Here is a 21,197-nt window from a genome sequence, read left to right on the forward strand (position 1 = left end):
TGCCCTTCGTGATAACAATTCTGATACTTGTGCTTCTGCTGTAAGCTCCAACACTGAGGTGATGTGGTGTTATGATATGTTCAATCCATTTCAAATGCATAACATTTCCCTCAGCAGTTAGTTCCAACCAATGACATCTGATGTAAAGATGTATAATATAATATAATAATCCAACCTGTTAATGCAGAGAAGCTGTAGTTAATCCATACAACAGTCTGAAACAAGTCAACAAGACTTAGTTGTGACAGTTTCTTGTGATAAAAACAGTATTTCTGGTCATGACATGAGTGTCCACATGCCTATGTGATATCGAGAAATCAGAACTTGTATCTGTTCACAACATTTCACACCTTTATCACAATACTTTGAACATAAATTGTCAGTATGATCACAATGTGTTTATGCTCCCTGACTTAAGCCATGTCCACACCGCCGTCGCCATCAGGCTTTTTAATTCTTCTGCAAATGGTAGATGAGCTGTCACACAAATGAATTACCCTTTGGGAATTAATAAAATGATTTGTATCATATTGTATCATATCATATTTCATATTTGATTTGTATGTTTGTGATTTATGAGACTGTTATGCAACTGCTGTTTTGATTTGATGTTCTCTCGACGTCATTGGAAACGAGGGTTTAACCTCAATGGCCCTCGAGATCTAAAGGTTAAAGAAAGAATATGGTACATGTAAACAGCCAAAACTGGATACTTTTCTATGCGTTTGTGATTATCATCCACACCTAAACTCCTTCTGGGCAGTGGACTTTTCAAAACGTTTACATGTGGAAAAGGAAAACTGAGTTTTTGGTTGCGGCCTATAACGACCTATTTCTATAACGCATTATAACCATACTTATAATGAGTTATAATGCAGTTATAGCACTGTATAACTATAGTTATATACAATCATAACGCACTACTGTATAAAGCATTTCATCGTGACTTATAAGGTCAGGTATTATAATACGTTACAATTATAGATATAATGAATAATAGTTATAATGTGTTATAACTGTCTAATAAACGTGTATAACTGTCATTATGGACACTTGAAAATTATCATAAGGCATTATAACAATAAGCATAGCACTTCATAGAGCATTTTATAATGGCTTATAAGGTCAGGCATTATAATAGAGTTATAATGCTCTATATTGTGTTATGCTTATTGTTATAAAGCCTTATGATAATTTATTAAAGTGTTTATAATGATAGTTAAACACGTTTATAAGCCAATTATAACACATTATAATTATATGTATAATGCATTATCAATGTGGGTACAACAATTATAACGTATTATAATACCTGACCTTATATGTTATAATAGTGTGTTATGATTATTGTTATAAAGCATTATGATCATTTATGAGTGTTTACAACTATAGTTTTACAGTGTTATAACTGCATTATAACTCTTTATAAGTATGGTTATAATGTGTTACAGAGATAGGCGTCAAATAAAGTGTTACCAAAATGGTTTAATAGAGGAGAGAAAAACGTGGTTCGCAAAACTACCCAGGTACGTGTGGACTAGGCCTTAGATTGCCTCACAAGCTTGTTTATTCTTTTAGCTGTAAAAAAAAAAAAGTTATGCATTACTGTGTTGAGGCATGTCGCGTGCAGGCGCCCAACAAAACCGGTACAACCTGAAGACGGAGCGCAACACAATCCAACCGGCAGCTGGAGATGGTCAGAGAGACAAAAGGAGAGCGATGCTCCTCTCTCGCCTCTCCATGTTTTTCCTTTAACAGTGAGTTATACAGCTGTCTGCCTCAACTATCTAGGTCATCAATTAGCTAGCAGGAGGTAAGAAAACAGCCAGTTTTGTTCTACACCTCGACTATAGCTCTCCTGCCTTTTGTTCAGAAAGCGGCTGCTTATTAGGAGGCTCCTACCAATTCCTGGGTGAGGGATTTGAGAGGTGAGCTTTAGTGATTCACTCTAATGCAGTAACCCACTGTTGTTGTTTCGGGGTTTTTTTTGTTGTTGTTGTTCTTTCTTGGCCAGGCTGAACTCCAGCAGTTTTCTGCTCCTGTATTATCCAACAGCTTTTTATAATTACAAACAGTCCTGTGACTGGATGTGATCATGCAGGACCCCGTTCAGCCCACTGTGCTAATTCCAGCCCTGTACTTGCAAGTGGGAATGAGTGGAGCCCTGCAAAGTCCTGACCTTGGGCTGATGAATATGTCAGACTAAAACTAGAGCATTTACTCCAACACGTCCCCCGTTCAAAACTTGACAAACCCTCGCCCTGGAATTTACAGCATAATTAACAAATATACTGAATAAGACATGAACGTTTGGATCAGGGGAATTCAATTTATCTAAGGAAATAAAATGTGTCCTGGCTCTAATGTATTCCAGTTTACAAAAGGAGCATCAAAGGAGACGGAGCCGCCAGGGCCAACAGAGGCTGCCGAGAATTTTTTTTTAAAATGTGCCGAGTTTAACCGACGTCCTGCGCATCCATCATTTCCACCTGGATGGAGCCTTGATCACTGAGCTGTGCCGTCTCTTGAACAATGATTTGCAGAGCACAGATCACACAGCCGACATCTCTGTGCGTTACTACAGCTTCCGCACAGCGCGCCCGTTCCCTCTGACAGGTTAAGTATCGGACACGGAGTCTGGGACGTTTGTGTGGATATCTCAGTTCTCCTCGGCGCTGGTGGATTTTTTTAAAAAAAAAAGCTCAAACAAGGAGAAAAGATTGTTTTGTTTCTCTTTTTTTCTAATGGAGAACAAAGTGTTACTGTGCTGCTTACAATATTACAGAGAAGGAGCTGCAGTATTTCAGCTGTGCATGCGTCAGGCTCCAGTCAGTGAAAAGTCAGACAGGCCGTGAAACACAACTTCATGCAGGCATATAAATTTACTGTTTCACTGGAATCAGAGACACAATTAGAGCTGGATTGACGACAGAACAGAGGCCCCCTTTTTATTATTTCTGACAATACGACACTGTCTGCAGCCGACACTTTACAATATCATAAAAATTGAATGTGTGGAATGAGAAATGGGCGACGACGTCCCGGATCTGTTGCATCATTAGACTCTGTACTCCACTAAACAACCATTTAGCACCTGAAGAAACTGAGCCACTAAAAAATACGACTTTTAATTAAAGATTACTTTATTAATTTCTGAATTTAATTATGTCAGATTTTGTAAACACCGAGTTAATCCAATTACTGACCCCTGGGCAAGTTTTTAATTTAATCATTCTGTCAGAAAACTGCAGTACAATGTTGTTCATTAGCATAGTTTTTTTTTTTCTATTAATTTATTTTTATAAATTGTCTTTATGAAGAGGGACGTCCACTGTTTAAACCGACAGCAAGCTGACACACCTGCTTTACTTCTGTTTTCGGTTTGAAATGATAAATGATTAGGCTATGTATTGTAAAGATCTGCGGGGGGATTTCCCCATTAGAATCTTTCTGAGGCCGTGTGAAGGAATCAGACAAAAAAGAGGAGTTCAACAGAAAGTAGAGCTTTAGTGACTCAAAATGATCCATCTTTGTTCAACCAAACATTTGTAGCTCTGTTTCAGGTTCGTATCGGTCTCTTTGAAGTTTCTTTTTCAAAGGCCGCAGCCCGATGCCAACAGCTTCAAGAATCAGGATACTTAACTTAACTTAACTTAACTTAACTTTTAACTTAATCAGGACGTATTTAGTCACAAGGGCTCAATCTCCAAGCTTTTTTGTTTTGGTCTGTGTACAAACTGAATTAATCAAGTTTGGGATGTTGAATAATGTCTACATCATGACTAAATGATAAAAAATGATAATAAAAAAGAGTAGGTTTCATCTAATATCTACACCTCCCAAGGCAGTTGTTTGATGGTCATGTTATTACTTGTAATGATGGTAACATTTCCCTCTGACACACCACAGGTCCTATGATAAGGGCTTAAATCCACTCCTGTATTACCTGCTCTTGTAACACTGTCTCCTAAAGCGTACATTTATATCCTAACTCATTTGTTTTGACAATTATGTTTTGATGAGAAATGTAATTGCAGCCTGGACTATGTTCGATAGCAACATTTATTCCAGTCTGGTAAGTGCAACACGGCTACAGAAATACTTTTTTTTTGGTTATAGGTGTGGGTAATCACTGAAGATTAGAGAAAGATCACAGTTTGGTATGTAAACATAATTTGTAGAGAAAAGATTACAAGATATTTCAGAATTCCAACATGAAGACGTGATATTCTGGCATAAAAATGCTAACAGGGGTCGTGCAGCTCAATTTCTGAGTCTGTTATAGACAACACAGTCATAGGTATGGATTTAATGGCATTTGTTTGACACTATTTTAAGATCTTGACTATTTAAAAAGAGATCATGGGGATTTTCTCTGTATTTATTTGACTAATGCCAGTAAATGTCAGACAGAAGTCTTAATCTGGACATTTAAATACATCGGCGTCCGGTCAATACATTTGCAGAGGCACACGCACATCCCATCATATGGGCAATCCAAAGATATGACTGAACACATAACTATAATCCCTGCTGTTTATCAGATATCAAAAATCCAAGCGACTCCCACTGTGACTGATGCGTTGGGGTTTTGCTAATGCTTTAGTTATCACGAGGGATTATGGGACTTACAAAAAAAAAAAACCTGCCTGGGCTCCTGCACTGGTTCATGTCATTAGACTGTGTGAGAGGATTGTGCTGCTGCTGCCTGTAATCACCAGAATAAAAGCTGATGTGTTTAATTACAGGTTGTTGCCTGCTGAGCCTGCTGCCATGTTGGCGGCACCAAAAAAAGTCATACAAATAAAATACCAAAAAAAAAAAAAAAAGAGGAAATGACTGAAACGATTTAAAAACGCTGGATTTAAATTGTTGTCTGTTGAAATACAATGAGAGTGTCAGGTGGATGAAGGGAATGAGAGATGGCGGACACAAGTAGAGGAAGAATGCATGATTAATCACAGTTAAGTTGAAGGGAGAGCAGGGGGGAGAGATCTTTTTATCATGTGCTCAACGTAGAACTGCCAGCCTGGCAAAAGGTGTGCTCACAGAGAACCAGCGCGCTGATTGTGCTGAGGACAGCAGGACGGGAGCGACAGCAGAAAGGATAAATCAGCGCTCCCAGCGCCGAGAGAAAAGCCACAGTCTGAACTGGAAATAAACCAGTGGGACTCCTTACGCCTCGCTAATGGCCTGCAGCGCTTTCTGCCAAAACAGCTGCTTTCTAAGATCCCCAGCATATCGTACAGATGAGCACCGATAGCGCATCCTTCCTTCAAAAATGTGGGATATTTTTAGTCCCCAGAGTAGGTGTGACTCTGTGTGGCGTTGGTTTAATCATGTAGAGTCTCCCTATCCGTCTCTGCAGACCAGCTTTCAATTAAATCTTCAGATTTTCTGAAAGAGTGTCCATTACGCGACAGGACACCGACACTGACACTATGAAATCATCAGTCAAAGCAAGTCAAAACATTCATCAGTGTTATTAGGGATCACATCTGAGGAACAGCTGTGTTTTCAGCAGCCGTGTGGGACCTGCAGCGCCGTGTCCTCAGCCACTTGATTTTGATAAAAAGCTTTGTTTGCAGAGGATGGATTTAACCTCTCTGCATGTGCACCTAAATGGCTATTTGGAAAATGGTTGTGCCACTTCAACGCCAGAAGCCAAAAGGTGACGCTCACGGCTCAGAGGAAAACCCATTCAAGTCAAACCAATCACTCTTGCCATTGCTACCTGTCAGACGGGACAAATTGAATTTGTCTTCCTTCGGTGGCTTGTTGGAGCTCTAAACAGCGTATTAGTGGCTCTACTTATCAAAGCTGTCAGAGCAAATCTGTTTAGCTGTGAACCTGGGAGACTCAGATCAGCCTCCAGATGACACGGCGTACGTACGTACTACAGACTCAGAGTCAGCGCTCAGCCAGATTATTTTGTAGAAGTGATTTCAGCTCCACAATACAGTGTGTGTCAGCACATGGTGATTAATGAGTCTGCTCGAAATTCAAACAAAAGGTCGTGAGGGTCGTAACACACTGGAATATAGACACTGGGATTTAGTTCAGTGTTGCAAACAATGGCTACATCAGCTGGCATCCAAAAGGCTGAAGCTAGAAAAATGTGATCACGACGTGCACTGCATCAGTGAGTGAGTTAATATCAACATGTCTTTTCATATAGACGTATGAAGTTCATTTTTCCTATTTCTTTTTTTTTCTTTTCTGGGGGGGGTTGTTGTTGCTCTTGTTGCAGTTTAGTGTAGTTTAGTTTATCTTATCTTATCTTATCTTATCTTATCTTATCTTATCTTATCTTATCTTATCTTATCTTATCTTATCTTATCTTATCTTATCTTATCTTAGTTTAGCTTAGTCTAGCTTTGGACAATTCCAGGCAAATTCAACCTGGGGATATAGTTTCCTAATATTTTAGGTCTAAAAAAGCCACATTTTTTCCCCACAGACAGCTTCAGATAGCTTCAAACATACACAGAGGGGTTTACTTAAAGCAAGCCATAAAAGAAAGTCTCACAAAGTCTCGTGTAAGAGTCAAGTTGACACGCTCAGTATGTTTTAGTTTGTAGAATGAACAATATCCAGACTTACTCTTATTGCTACGAAGAAGTCGTGGCTCTGAGTTGATATTCATTTGTTGATAAAACAAATGGGAGCTTTAGAAGACCTGTGAACATAGTTAGCCTTCATCTTGACTCTCACGAGAGATTTCACAAGTTTGCGCGGGACTTTGTATTACAGCTCCATTTACAAACACGTCCGCTTGCTTGAAGAAAATAAAGCCCTCAGTGTATGTTTGAAGCTATCTGACATTGTCTGTGGAGTTTTGTGGGATGTAAACAGCCTAAACAGCATAAGATTGATCTTATCCCATTATACGCTGCCGTGGCGATGCGGGGACAGACAGAACTGCTGCATAACAGGAGCAATTAAAACAAAAATATTCAGAATCCTTCTTTTAGACCTAAAATAGTAGGAAACTATAGCCCCAGGTTGAATTTACCTGGAATTGTCCTTTAAATGTTCAGACTCAAATATATTTGTGATTTATCAACTTTCCATAAAAATGTTATTTGACCAGTACTTTGGTTCATGATCAACAAAAGAAAAACTAAACAAATTGCTTTCCAATCATCTTAAACAGTCCTGCTACTTTGCTAATTAGCAATCATTAGCATGCTAACGCACTGAATTCAGAAAGGAAAAATTGCATTAGCCTATATATTTGCAGATCAACTGCGAGCCCTTTTAAATGAGACTGAGAAATGCAGCCTTCTTATCCTGGGAAACAGAGGAAGATCCATTGTGCACTGATAATGAAAGCAAACAGCAGCAGCAGAGAGCCTGAGGGTTACACTTGTTCTATAAGTTGAAGGTTCAGCTCAGTTAAACAGCTAACGGTACAACTGTTAAAAGCAGTGGCCTTAAAACTGTAAAAGTTTGTTTTTGTCACAAAATGTTTCATGCTGTTTAGGTTGCTGGGCGTTTTACTGAATGTTTCTTTATTTGAATCCAAAGAGTGCTGACAGAGGATGTGTTGTCACAGAGCTGATACAACTCTATGGTGGTTCATGCTGGGTGTTGACTAATATAAAACCTGCCAGTTTGCTGATTTTTACACCCAGAAAATTAACTTTTACCATGCATACGATTAATAATTTGGGGGATTTTGAGCTGAAAAGAACAGAGAAACTAAACCTTGATATAACCTTTGGAGTGGTATTTGTTTAGTGTGTGACTCCTCTGCTGTGTTTCTTCCCCCGCTGTCCTCTCCATCCCATCCACTCACTCCTGGTTACTGCTGTCTGTCCGTCCCCCGTCCCCCCTGGAGGGCTGAGGTGAAAACTTGAGTGATGGAGTAAGAACAGCCCTCTCACTTTTACATCAGCCTCCCCGTCGCGCTCCCAGCGGGAAATCCCCGCCATGCAGCGAGCGCGTGGTGAAGGCTCCTGATGGTGGCGGTGAGGCTGGAGTGCTCTCAAATGTGGCAACTGCATTATCGCTCAGAAGGGTCTCACATGGAGGTCACTGTGAAGCTGGCCCTCTATAACCTTATTGCAAACGCACTCCCACCCTTCAGGATAATGATTTTTTTGAGGAAAAGACCCACAAGTGCATGCATCTACCATTTTTGAAATGAAATCCACTGTGACAAAACTCCTTTGAATCCCACATTCATAAATATTCATTGACAAATTAATACACCGAGACATAAAAATGCCATTGACCAAGGTCAGTGTAATGGAGAGGTGTGTGTACCAGGGAGGACGATTGACTATTACAGTTGTAACATCTGGAAAGCTTTAACAACTCTTCAGGCAGGAAGTAACATCCCTAATATAGTCCTAGCCCAGTTCTGTCAGCCAGCACTCCGCCTGTACGCCGCCTTCCAGATATGCTACATCTAATAACATAAAGCATCAACAAAAAGTGTCAAGTGGCTGTTGTAAGGAATTTAAATCAAAACCAGAGCAACTGTAGTTGGCTTCATTATCTATAAATAACACCATCTAAAATTCTCTATCTGTGCACATCACATTCTTGGAGAAGTCTCTGGTGATGGTGGTGGTGGTGGTTATATAGCACTTACTTTAGGAAACTGCTTGACTGGTATTAAAACTTTCTGGCCCAGTTTCATGTTCTTGTTGATGACGACGTCAATGAACTTCTCCTCCTCCTTCCCCTCATCTTTCTGAATTTTTTCGATCTCTGCAGGAAAAATGAGAGAAGAAGAGTTAGGAGTCAGGTGACAGGCGGCGGATATGATGGGCTGTTAAAGGACTGTCGCACAGCCGGAGCTACCACTTATCTCCATTATCAGTGAAAGGATTACTGAGGTATCTCAGCCAGGTTTCCTTCAGACCTCGGACACACACTGCAGCTTCTGTAAGAGCAGCTCTGGATCTAACTTGAACAGGTTTTGGTTTTGGCTCCAGAAAATCACAGTTGCGCCAAATTTTATTGAAGATTAAAGGAGACGTATGATGCCCGTTTTCCACAAATCAAAATAGTTCCCAGGTGTCTTAAAGACATGTCTGTGACATGCTTTGGTCCAAATCCCCCAAGGATCAAACATCACAGCTCTTTTCATCCTCTCTAAACAGCCCTGTTCAGAACGGCTGCTTTCAGTGCCTGTCCCTTTAAATGCAAATGAACCACTGCTCATCCCCCTCTACCAGTACCATACTCACAGGTAGAGGTGGTATTATGCAAATTCAAAAACTAATAACACCATTGGATGACAACTTGGGGGAAAAGCTTGTAAAACCACATGGATTTCAACCTCAGGAGCCTGATAATTACAGATTGTTTTGTCAATTCTCACATTTTGGGGGCCGGAAGGCAAACCTAACAATATGTTAAAGAGCCTTCAATAAGTGATATTTCCATAATATGCCCCCTTTAAGACACTATTAAAAGGGCTCATGCTATCCTAACCACATGGGATATGCACTATACATATGGAGAGATAGTACTTTTAACAATTTACAGAATATGTACAACTGTTTTTATAATCAATTAATTGATAATTTAAGTTTTAGTCATATAATTATTCAATCAGAGAATCTAATATTTGCTGCTATCTTAAAACAACACTTCTGCATATATCAACTTTGGCTCTGTTCAGCTGTGAGGGGAATTGTGATTCTGATATTCCAAATATTCTTATTGTGTAAATAATTAACTAATCGGTTAATTATGAAAATATGCACATTTTCTTATGTTTGTGTTGTTAAAAGAATCAAACTACACAAAACATTTAGTTCACATTTTGTCCAAACACGAGTCCAAAACCCAGAAATATCCACGACACAAGACACATGAGAGCATTTTTTTTCATAAGAAGGAAAGTGCATGTTTTTCCTTCATAAATGAATAAAAGGGAAAGCTGAGCAGTGTTCCACTGAAAGGTCAGCATCCAGTCATGAGGAGATACACACAGCATGTGATAACAGTTGTAAAGTGTCTTGTGTGGATGTGAAGGAGTCACATCCAGACTGACACAATAACCTCTGCTCATGTCATGATGTGATCTCTGTTTGAGCTCCGAGGCGACAGCGTTCAAACAGGAAGACAGCTGATCCTTTAAGACCCACTCAGCAGATTTGCTCAACAATTTAAAATCTGGTAAACACACACACACAAACATACACACCTTATTGGCTTGTGCTTTATTTCTAAAAAAAAAAAAAAAAAAAGATATTTCCTTCAGCGTCATTCATCTCACCTACAGGCTGAGGCTCAGTCATCACGGTGCTTTAAGCTCGGGTACCAATTTACCTGTATAGAGACGACATGTGCTTGAGTCCCTTTCATGTGCCTATTAAAAAACGGGAGGACACTGGAGTTTGAACCTTCGGGCTATCAAAAATATTGGCTGTCACGCTTCTTCTTTTGGGAGAGGTAGACTTTGATGTATTTGGAGATGTAACCTTGAACGTTTAATCAGATGGATAACATCTGTGTTTCAGTGCCAGGAAAATGGTTTTGCAGAGAGGGCAGCTGAGAGGTGCAGGGAGGCTACCACAAAGACTCCAGGCTAAAAGCCCAGCGGGGGGGGGTGGGGGGGGGGGACAGAGAGCCAACTCCATCATAGATTTATTTCTCCTGTGAAAGATGATTTTATGAAAAAAAAAAAAAGCAAATACGATTAAAACGCGGCAAAGATGGTGCTTTAGCTTTTTTGGTTTATGTTTATTTGATTTTTGGAGCCTGGGCTCAGAGTTAGATGTGAAGATTAGATTTGGGTTAAAAAAAATAAGCTTTGAAAAACTCAACCGTGTTCCTATGTTCAAACGCCACACAAAGCAGATAGACCACATCAAGCCCGCTTTTCAATTACTCTGGGTCAGATATGAGCCGAGTGTATCAGCACCACAAACTAGGAACTAAGAAGGCAATTGTGATTTCTCCACAAAGCTCTGCAGCATTACATGTGCAGAATGTAATTAAAACCTTTGATATGAGTTTTAACGAGGATAAAAAAGAAGCATCAGTGTGATGGAGATATCTTTAAGCTTCAGTTTATCCCGAGGGGGGCAGAGAGCGTGCGCATTCTGAGAAAAGACAACATTAATATTAATGCATCGCCTAGCAACATGCCAAGACAGAGTTTCCTCCTTCAACCAGGCGTTGTCCTCAAAACATTCAGGCTCTGATGTGCTGGAAGATTGTGACTGAGACTGTGTTTCAACTACAAATACTCCTTTTTTTTGTCTTTTTTCCTCTCCAAGCAAACTAGCCCGGATTTTTTTTTTTCTTTTACATCTCAAGACCAAATAAAACCTCCAACAGGGCTCTGCAATCAATCAGCAGGTGTAATAAGCAACCAAAGAGCAGCTTCAAATGAGCTGCCTCTCTGAACATCAGCGAGACAGAATCAGCCAGTGTGATTTAACTAACCACAGTTCTTCGCAAAAAAAAGAAAAAAAAAAAAGAACTTGTTTGTGCCGCAGTTTATGAGGGAGAAAATGTGGCCATGTGAACCGAGAGCCTCCCTCCACCTCCAAGTCATTACCAAGTTTTCAAAAGAAAGAGGTTTGAGCGTGCATCACTGACACAAACACAGTGTGCATCCCCTTTTTGTTCCAGCTTTAGCAGAGTCCCCTCCTCTATTCCAGTTTGGCTTGTTAGAGAGCCACACAACACCTGACCACTCATCGATACAGTCTCCTCTTCTGTCCTCGTAGTTCCCGTCTTTGTGCCAAAACCCATCAGCTTTTCAGCTACAATGTCGACGAGTGAAGTTACGTGAAGGATGAAATGAATTCAGCCGGTTGATAAAGATTTCAAAGCCCACATTCTCTCAGCTGCTCAGAGGCTGTGACGGAATGAGTGAATGAAATATTGAATTTTGAAGATTTCCTTAAGATACGTTGTGTTTAACTCTCCTGTGCTCCGGAGGAACCATTTGGCCTATATTTATCTTGAATATGTATGTACATCCTGTTCCCCTGATGAGGGCTCTTCTCACTGCTGAAGAGCAGCTGAATTCTTTCCACTGCCTGGCTTCTCTTTGAGGATGGAGGGAGAAGCAGCAACTTAACCTATATTTCCCTTGAATTTGTGAATCCCTGAACTGGATGAGTAGAAAAACTGAGATTCAAGGATAATGCTGGAGTGATTTTTGGTTTGTTTGTTTTAGGTTCAGCAACGATATGGAAACACATTTAAAGTAAATGAGCTGAGACGCTTTATTTAGCAAAATTGTGATGAGACACAAACCACAGATTACATATTCACAGACATCTCCCTCTCACCTCTCTGAAACGTTTCTTTTTTCTAGACTTGACAAATGTAAAAATGTAAATTCCTTCATGGATTATGGATTCATGATACAGGGTGACCTGATAGCCCAGTGGTTAGGACTCACACCGTGTCTATGCAGAGTCAGACTGCCCTGAGCACTGAGTCCCTGTTTCCTGCCTGGCTGGACAAACTCTTGTCGTTCCAAGTCTATCCCCGCATTTCCTGACTCCAGTCTTTCTTTCTTTCTTTCTTTCTTTCTTTCTTTCTTTCTTTCTTTCTTTCTTTCTTTCTTTCTTTCTTTCTTTCTTTCTTTCTTTCTTTCTTTCTGTCTGTCTTTCTTTCTGTCTGTCTTTCTTTCTTTCTTTTTTCAAACTCGTAAGTGCACTGAGGCAAGCCTAATTTACAGTGCAGACGAGCAGGCAAAATATACAAAACAAAACAGATAAGAAAATAAAGATACAAACATGCAAGGTAAAATACAGGAAGCAGACAGAAAAAGAGTACAAACAGAGGAGAGGAAATTAGTGATTGAGCTTTAAGGTTATCTGAAGATTGTTCCAGGTATATGGGGCACAAGCAGAAAAGGCAAGCTATTGACTTACCAAATAAAGGCAAGAAATTACCATAAAATAACATTCATAAGTCTCATCATAAGTTTGGGATTTTGTTTTTGTAGGTTTTGAAATAAACACTTAACACATTATCTGCAAGCAATCAAAGGTGCTATGCTAAGATATTCTGCCTTCAAAATGTAGTCACCACCCAGTGCAGCTAGCGACAACAAGCGTCCATCAGTGGGACAACAGACCTATATAAGAGCTAAAGATGCGTAATGCATTGTGGCCAATAGCAAAATCCAAATTGTAGGAGCTGCAATTTTTTCTGATAAAAAGTAAAATGTGTCACAACAGTGTGCAGTACAGCATTGCTACAGAAAAGAACTGTAAAACAATGAGGATCACAGGCACTCAAAACCACTGATACATCTTGCTAGACAGTCAACAGTTAAACTAAACCCTGAGTATAGTAGACAGTATGAGACCTTTAAGGAACATGTTGACCAAACAAACACTGGAAAATTCCAAAATAACCATTTCAAATGAAACTGCATATTGTAATATCTGATATCATTGTAATATTGTTTTGCATAACACAGCCTGAATAACAGCACTGTCCATATAAATACTCCATACAAACTAGGTAAAAACATGTGATTGGTTTTGCCACCATTCAGATCACAGCGCTGTGGGTGAAGAGCAGTGGTGAACAACCAGAAGAAAGCATCAGGGCAGCGTAAAGTATCATATAAATCATAAAGCCAGAGTGGATACAGGATGTCGAGGTTTGTGTATGTTCCAGAAACCATATGAACAACCAGTCATGTGATCACAACTTCAACTGAATCTATGGGGAGATTTGTGATTCAAGTTGTGATGTGTTTTTGGGGCCAGATCAGCCATCCCTGTTGTGCATTTGTAGCTTCAATATGGTTAATCATTCAAACCAAAGTTAAGAAATAAAAAGAATTCAGCTGATGTTACAGCAGCAGAAGTCCTCATCAAGGGAACCAGATAAACATACATATTTTACAATATATTTTATAGGCCAAGAGTGTGTGGACCATAGAGTCAAAGTGAGTCAAGAATAACTTAAGAAAATCTTCAACATTCAATATTTGATCCATTTCATTCAGACCCACTGATGCATATTGGTTTAGAAAGATGAACTGTCTTTATTCTTCACATGGCTTTAAAATGAACCTGTTGAGTATGAAACTACCGAATAAACAAATAACCAGAGCTGAAATAAACCAAAGTCTTTATTTTTGTTTTGAGAATCTGTTTCTTCATGTTCGAGACCCTTTCAGAAAACCCCTGCTGCATGAGACGCTACCACTTTACAACCTTTGCCCACATTAAAAAAACTGTATTTATAGTCTATAAAACGCATCTGCCTGGATAATGACACCCCACAATAGGACACCACCCAGCTGTCTGTTTTTCTACTAGAAATGCATTCGGTTAAAAGCAGCTCTGTGATTTAGGCCTTCCCATTTAAAATGCATAAGCCGGGTAGATTTTGTAGGATTATACATGACTTCAGCTGCACGCCGCCCAGAGTCTAAGTGGGCACAGAGGCAATTGGGTCATTAACTTTACCAATTCCACGGTGAACGGTGAGATCATAAACACGTGTCTGTGCGCCAGGTATACCAACTCACAACCCACAAGAGAATTGTGCATCACTTTGTGATGCATCATCGTCATCATCTGGTCTGTGATGCAAACAGAATTAAACTAAAAATAACAATTTTAAAGCTGCAAAAGTGAAATGTTCAATGTTTTTTTCTTTCTTTTTTTTATTTTGATACAGATTCAGACTAAAGCTAGCCTAGAAATCTAGACGCATCCTAGCGGCAGCAAAAATATTTGCTCCGTAGGTGGGTCTAGAAACGAGCCATAGGAACTTTTTGAGTCTCGAACACCGATTGTGTTCACCAATCACAGCGCTCTGTTTAGAGAGTTGTTGGGCGTAGTCTGGGCGGGCTTAACGCGATGGCGACATAGATTTTAATTGGCTTGTCAGGCTAACGACATCCTGCTCTTTGCTCTGATTGGCCGTAGCGCTACCCTATTGCGTGCAGAGGCAGTTTGAAAGACAGCCTTCATCCCGCCCCCTGGATTGAGCTGAGGTCTACCGGTCGTTTCCAGACTGTCATTTTAGTGATATAGTCTGGTTTTTCAGGCTAGACTAAAGCAGGACTCTTCAACAGTTTTCTGGCCAAGGACCCCCAAACTGATGTATTACTAGCCTACTATATATTCAATATGAGGGTCCCTGCTCCATCTCGACATCATTTTATACAATATATTACATTGTATAAAACTGTGTTTTGTATTAAACAGGGCCTTGTGCCATGTATAAATCTACCTTGTTATTGTGCATTCAAAGTAGGCTAAGCTATTCAAATAATACACAGGGTCATATATGTTCGTGTTTTTATTTTAAACATGTGCAAGGTACAGTGAACAGGGTGGCCATGCCACTGCCTTGAAACGAACAAATATTAAAAAGAATTGTCTAATCAACCAAAAATGTTGTGACCCCCTTGCAGTACCTCCGTGGACCCCCTAATGAAGACCCCTGGTCTAAAGGATACAGTGAGGCTGCAGCAGAGCACCTATATTATATTTGCTATGTAATTGGTTTGTATTTCATAAAGGTCATTCCCTGAAGCCTTACACCTACAACAACATTTAATGACAGAGCATAAAAATTATGATAACTCACAAAAAGTGTTATGCAATACATTTTTTGTCACTTGCTAGTTAACCTGACTACAGCTTTGTCAGTTAACCCTGCTAGCGGGAGGCTAGTTACCCTGGCTGTGATGCCATGTGCTGCCCACCATGGGGTTGAGTTCACCACCACCACCACCACCACCACTCTTTTCAACAAGAGTGCATGTTGTGTGTCAAATGAAGCATAAAAGTGTTCAGAAAAGAAAATTGATTTTGTTCCCACTATGGGTCTTAAAATGAGTGTAATCATCAGACGATGTAGCCCAAACTTTGTGCAAAATTCTATTTTTGAGTAAATCCGGGGAGAAAGTAGGGTAGTTTTTTTTTTTCGTGTTGGATAGGCACGCAAAATATGCATCACTTTGCTTGCCATTCATCAGCCAGTGATATCAGGATCCTTCATCCGTCAATCAAAAGTCTGAGAAAAACAAGCGGTAGCCTACGATGGAGGAGACCACCACCACCAACACAAACTCTCCTCCGTCCCTACTCCACTCTCCTCCACATCCCTGTGGTTCACTTAGCAAGCTATAACTTAGCCTACTAGCTAACAGTTAGCTACGTAAGATAAACACACTCGCACACACACACACACACACACACACACACACACACATACACACATCAAGCTCAGTCTCACCCCAAACATTGAATATCCCGCCCGCTAGATAACGACCAATCCAATGTGTTTTATACTCATGTGGAAACCTGTGGAAGGAGGCGGGACAAACAGGACAAACGCCCATTTCTGAACACCTTTAACACAGAGATCATTGCTTTGTTACTATCACCGCCTCCCTATTGGATTAGGGGGCGGGGGTGTCTAACACAGTGTAGTGTGAGAGCACATGTACACAGAAAGGACCAGTAACCCGAAAGACAAGGCCACTAAAAACGTAATGGATTTTTTGACCATCCATCGGTTCCAGTTTGTCCGATGGCACAGGCCGACCACGACAGATCCACTGTCAATGTGTTTGTGAGTGTGAGAGAGAGATAAGGGGAGCGGAGCAAGGACAGGTCAAACTGAGCTCCATGCAGCTCTACAATGAAGACACAACACATGACAATTATTTGGATCTTGGATCTAGTCTTTTATCTTATCATGGGAAAGAGAAGAGAAAGAGAGAAAAAAAACAAAATAGAAAAAAAAAATTCTCCTTGCAAATGAGGCCCAAACGAGCAGAGCATGGGGAGATGTCCGTTAGAGATAGTTTTCCTGTAGGCTATGGCTTGATAAATTAAGAAACATACATGGAAAGTTTAGATAAGGGAAACACTCATGCTTGTATATGTTGCACTTACAAAGCAGGCTATGGCCTACTCATTAATATAGTGGTAATTTATTCATTTGACGGTCATGAGGGTAAACTATGCAGATACTTTGCTTTTCCCCACAATAAGAAAAAGTCCAAATTAACACAACCCTACAGTTTAAAGTACACACGACTAAAAAGTTTCAGATATCAGTAATTATTTCCAGACAAACAGCAGTTTGATAGCTGCATAATATAGTGTGGTATTGACCCATTCTTCCCCCATAATCAGATTTCCCAAAGCATTGAACTGTGCCTTTAATGTCAATACTAATGAATGCACATGTTCAGTCATGTAAGTTGATACTGGAGGAAAATCAAAAAGGCACCAGCCTGTAGAGGCAGACAGAGAAGCCCTCTATTAATGGAAAATAATGTTTACTTTGTACTTTTTTTGAATTATTCTAGTTTAATTTCCCATAACTGATTACCAATAATATCAAAGCGGTAAGAGCCCACTGTTCCTTTAATTCAAATGTGAGAAATAGCACTGGGTCAGCAGTTCTCTAATAAGGCAGTCTGGATGCCCTTAGTGGTGGCACTTTGGTAAACAATATGTGTGAAGCAAAAGTTCACAGCTAACAAATATAATGAGAACTACATTCTCCCTGGTGTACGCACTGATTCCAACACTAATTATCCCACAGCTCGCTGTTGCTTCGGATGTTCAAGGGTATTCTGACACCGGTTTGTGCCTCCAACTTTGAATTATCGCAACACACACTTTGAATTTTACACCTTTTTATGGTGAGAGAGTGAGAGAAGCCATGTATGAGTCTAAGGCAGCATCGGAGATTTAATAAAACACAACCAGTGTGTTTTCTCTCAGGGTGGAATAGAGTCTAACCTCATATGTGGGTTCAATTTAGCAGAACTGACTGGTACTTCAGTATTAATACATAGGAAGTGTTTTGTGTGTGTTGGTGGTTAACCAAGCAGATATGTGGTAAAGTCAGACTCTCAGGGGCTAGATCAGCATTTAAATGCCATTACCAGACACATGGTCTATAATACAAGAAGAAAGATTTGACATTTCCATCTTTTATTGTCCTTGGTGTAAGATGTTTTGTTGAGTTACACTAGCTATCTCAAAGTGATGCTGCTCGCATTCCTAATCATGAACTACCAAAGAAAACTGACAGGTTTTTTTTTTTTTTTTGTATTCATTTGTATTTTATGAAGGTTATTATTGTTTCTGCTGCTCTTCATTTCACCACATCACAGACAGGATGCACCTGCATGGAAAGAACTTAGCTCTCACTGTGTTTCATTGCGTAAATAATTGAACTGAAAATTGAAAGACAGTGAGTTTCTCTTCTGCTTCACTAAGCGTTTGAGGCAATAAAAACATACAGTAGCTCGTCTGAAAAAAGCACAGTGGTAGTTTGTCGGTGGCTTTCCGCCACTTCCTTGTTACAGCTGATGTTGTATGCTGCGGTCTGCGGCAGACAGACTCATTATTTTGTTGTTTTGCAATTATGAATCAAATGAATGAAATGAGATGCCAGAAAACAGGAATGTCACATCATTATTCTCATTCTACAAAAGAAAGCGCTTCTATCAACCCAATAATAGGACACTGAGGTCACTTAGAAAGGTAAAATATTCAAGACAAAATGGTATAAAAATAAATAATGGATGTTAAAAAATTTAAATTCTGGGAGACAATTAATAGACCTTGAAAAGCAATTTTTCAATCATCCATTTAAAATGAACAGAGGAATACAGTACATGAATGCAAAATATTCAGTCGGCGTTTGACCAGTTTGTGCTACTTTGCAAGAAACTTTTAGGTATCCGGTGATGATTTTCATGGGGGTCATGCCTATGTTCCCACAGCCCTATGTTCCCTCAGCCCTATGTTCCCTCATTTCTAACTTTTGTTGTCACTGAAAATTAGGCCCTATGTTCCCTCAGCCCTTTGGTCCCACCATTGGTTGGGTTTAGGCAATGAAGAAAGGAGTTGGTTAAGTTTAGTAAAAAGACCAGGTAGAGGCTAGACAGGCCAGATAGGCCATTTTCATGCACTAAACAAGGTTTTATTTGTTCATCCAAAACACTGATTATTGCTAATTTAATTCATGTTTAATGATGTGCCATATTGTATAAAAGGTAAATGTCAATATGTTTTGTTTATATCTTATAGGAGCTTTAGGTTCTATATTAAAGGAGACTTATTATGCCCTTTTCCACAAATTAAAATAGTTCCCAGGTGTCTTAAAGACATGTCTGTGACATGCTTAGGTCTAAATCCCCCAAGGATCAGACATCACAGCTCTTCTCATCCTCTCTAAACAGCCCTGTTCAGAACAAAGCAGTCACTGCCCCACCATTCACCCTTGCATAATTTGGTTGAGTGTTTGCATTAAAGCAGATATCAGTGGAATGTTTTTGTTAATATAAGTCCTAAATAGTCCTATTTTCCGTCAGCAATCACTTACATGAAGTATTTCAGCCTAAACACGAGTCTCTCCGTCACTCTGCTCTGCTGTAACCCGAGGAGAAAATTTTCCTTGTGGGATACAAGTGTTATCCAATGAGGGGAGAGAACGGCATGAGGGGCTGTGTGTGCAGCCAAGGGATGCGCGTGAATGTGGTGACGTAGCACGAGGACCAATTGATGCCTGACAAGGGCGGGGGCTGCTAACTCATGGTGCGTTCAAGGAAACTCGTACTTTGTGTTTTTCCTTCCTGTGAAGTCATACCAGTTCGATCTGGTACGAGTTCACGGGTCGGAAGTTACGAGTGGCCGTTATAGGGAACTTTCACAGACAACAGGACGGTAAAAACACGAGCTACAGTACGGGTTACCTGGAACGCTACCAAGTCGTAGTTGTGACTTGAAGCTGTAACTTACGGTTTCAAAAGCCTGCCTTGAACACAGCATTAGCCGAAACGGCCGTGCCGCTGTTATCTGCTTTAAAGCTTGTTTTAATTCTATTGGACGAGACTGTCTTCTGATTGGTTCTCTGCTCTGTAAAAAATATTTTTGGCTCTATATCTTCTCATGGACAAACACTGCAAAAACACAAAACAGGAAAAAGTACAACAACAAGGGGGGGGCTTTAAAGGGGAAACATTTCTGTAGTGGCAGTGGGGGTGAATAATAAATGTCCAGTATGGTGAAGAAAGGTGAATGCTATACACACAGAATGTAAGAAAATAAAGGTTTAGTCTCAACTAAAAAGCTAACTAGCTAAAATGTGTTAACAGTGCTAACTTTAGCCTCAATTAATAGGCATAAAACATCAAGCAGCTGACTGTTGTAGTAGAAGATTGGTGTTTATGTTGTTTCTCCATTTAAGAGAGACTTGGAGACACAAGAATGAAAACCAAATTTAAATGCATCTCAAATATACTGTAAATTTATGTGAATTGTTTGTACTGTCACAAAAGTTTGCTTTTCATTTTCATTGAAAAAATATTGAAATGATAAAGATGAGATTTTTGTTGTTGGTATTGCAAGATGTAAAGCTAAAGTTGTTGTTTTTTTCCACGTAGGCAAGGACCTCTCTCTTTATGGTATGTTAAAATACAGCACTTGTAATTTGAATACTGCACTTGTCCATATTTAAGCCTGAATTACTTTAGTCCTGCATTAAAGACAATTGAAACCCTTAAACATTGTTGGTCTAAAGTAAAACAATAAAGAAAACTCATCATCTATAATGTGTTCGCATGTGATGAAGAAAATGAGAAGATGCCATTTCTCAGTCTTTGCATTTAAACAAACTATTGTACAATGCTACAATGGCCGTCCATACAGACTGTGTGCACTGGACTGACCGACTGTTGAGTGTTTCAGGTAGTATGGTCGGTGCCAGAAACAGTTTCCCCAACACACATTTCATGTGTGCCAGTGTGACCACACACATTTAGCATGAATCATAGCGTCAAGGCTGTGACCCTTAAAAGAGAGACGCTCGGAGAAAAAAAAAGCCTCGACTCGCTCCTGTCCTGAAATCTCAATTTCACTCTGGCTCCTCCATTGCCTTGACAAGGTCAGGCTGGCAGCAGGAATTCGTCTCGCCCCCTAATCTAGAGATTACATTCTCGGCGGCCGGGCAGGGCCCTCCCTTCTTCCCCCCTTTCCTTTCTGCCTCTCTCCCTGCAACCCTGCCAGCCTGGCTCTCTACTGCGAGGTAACGAGCCAAGACCCGCTTACAGTGTAGCGATAATGTCCACGGATTAAGACAGAGAGCCCCTCGAGTGGTGCCTCTTTCATTTCAGTATCCGGCCTGTGAAGCATCATAAATACACCCAGCCAGTCAGGGACTCCATTCTGTGGATCTCTGGTGAAGTCAAACTCTCTCCCTCT

At 40.1% G+C, this 21,197-nt stretch overlaps 1 protein-coding gene across 1 annotated transcript in view; it reads right to left on the reverse strand.

Annotated features, from left to right (window-relative positions):
- Positions 1-21,197, reverse strand: part of khdrbs3 (KH domain containing, RNA binding, signal transduction associated 3) — a 129,310-nt gene that overhangs the window by 59,651 nt on the left and 48,462 nt on the right. Inside the window, exon 2 of the mRNA XM_085792344.1 lies at positions 8,603-8,721. Coding sequence (XP_085648470.1) covers positions 8,603-8,721 — 119 coding nt within the window. The remainder of the gene's footprint in view (positions 1-8,602; positions 8,722-21,197) is intronic.

The sequence above is a fragment of the Trachurus japonicus genome, chromosome 11 (assembly GCF_045865225.1).
Source record: "Trachurus japonicus isolate A0001 chromosome 11, Traja_1.0".
Taxonomy (NCBI): Eukaryota; Metazoa; Chordata; class Actinopteri; order Carangiformes; family Carangidae; genus Trachurus; species Trachurus japonicus.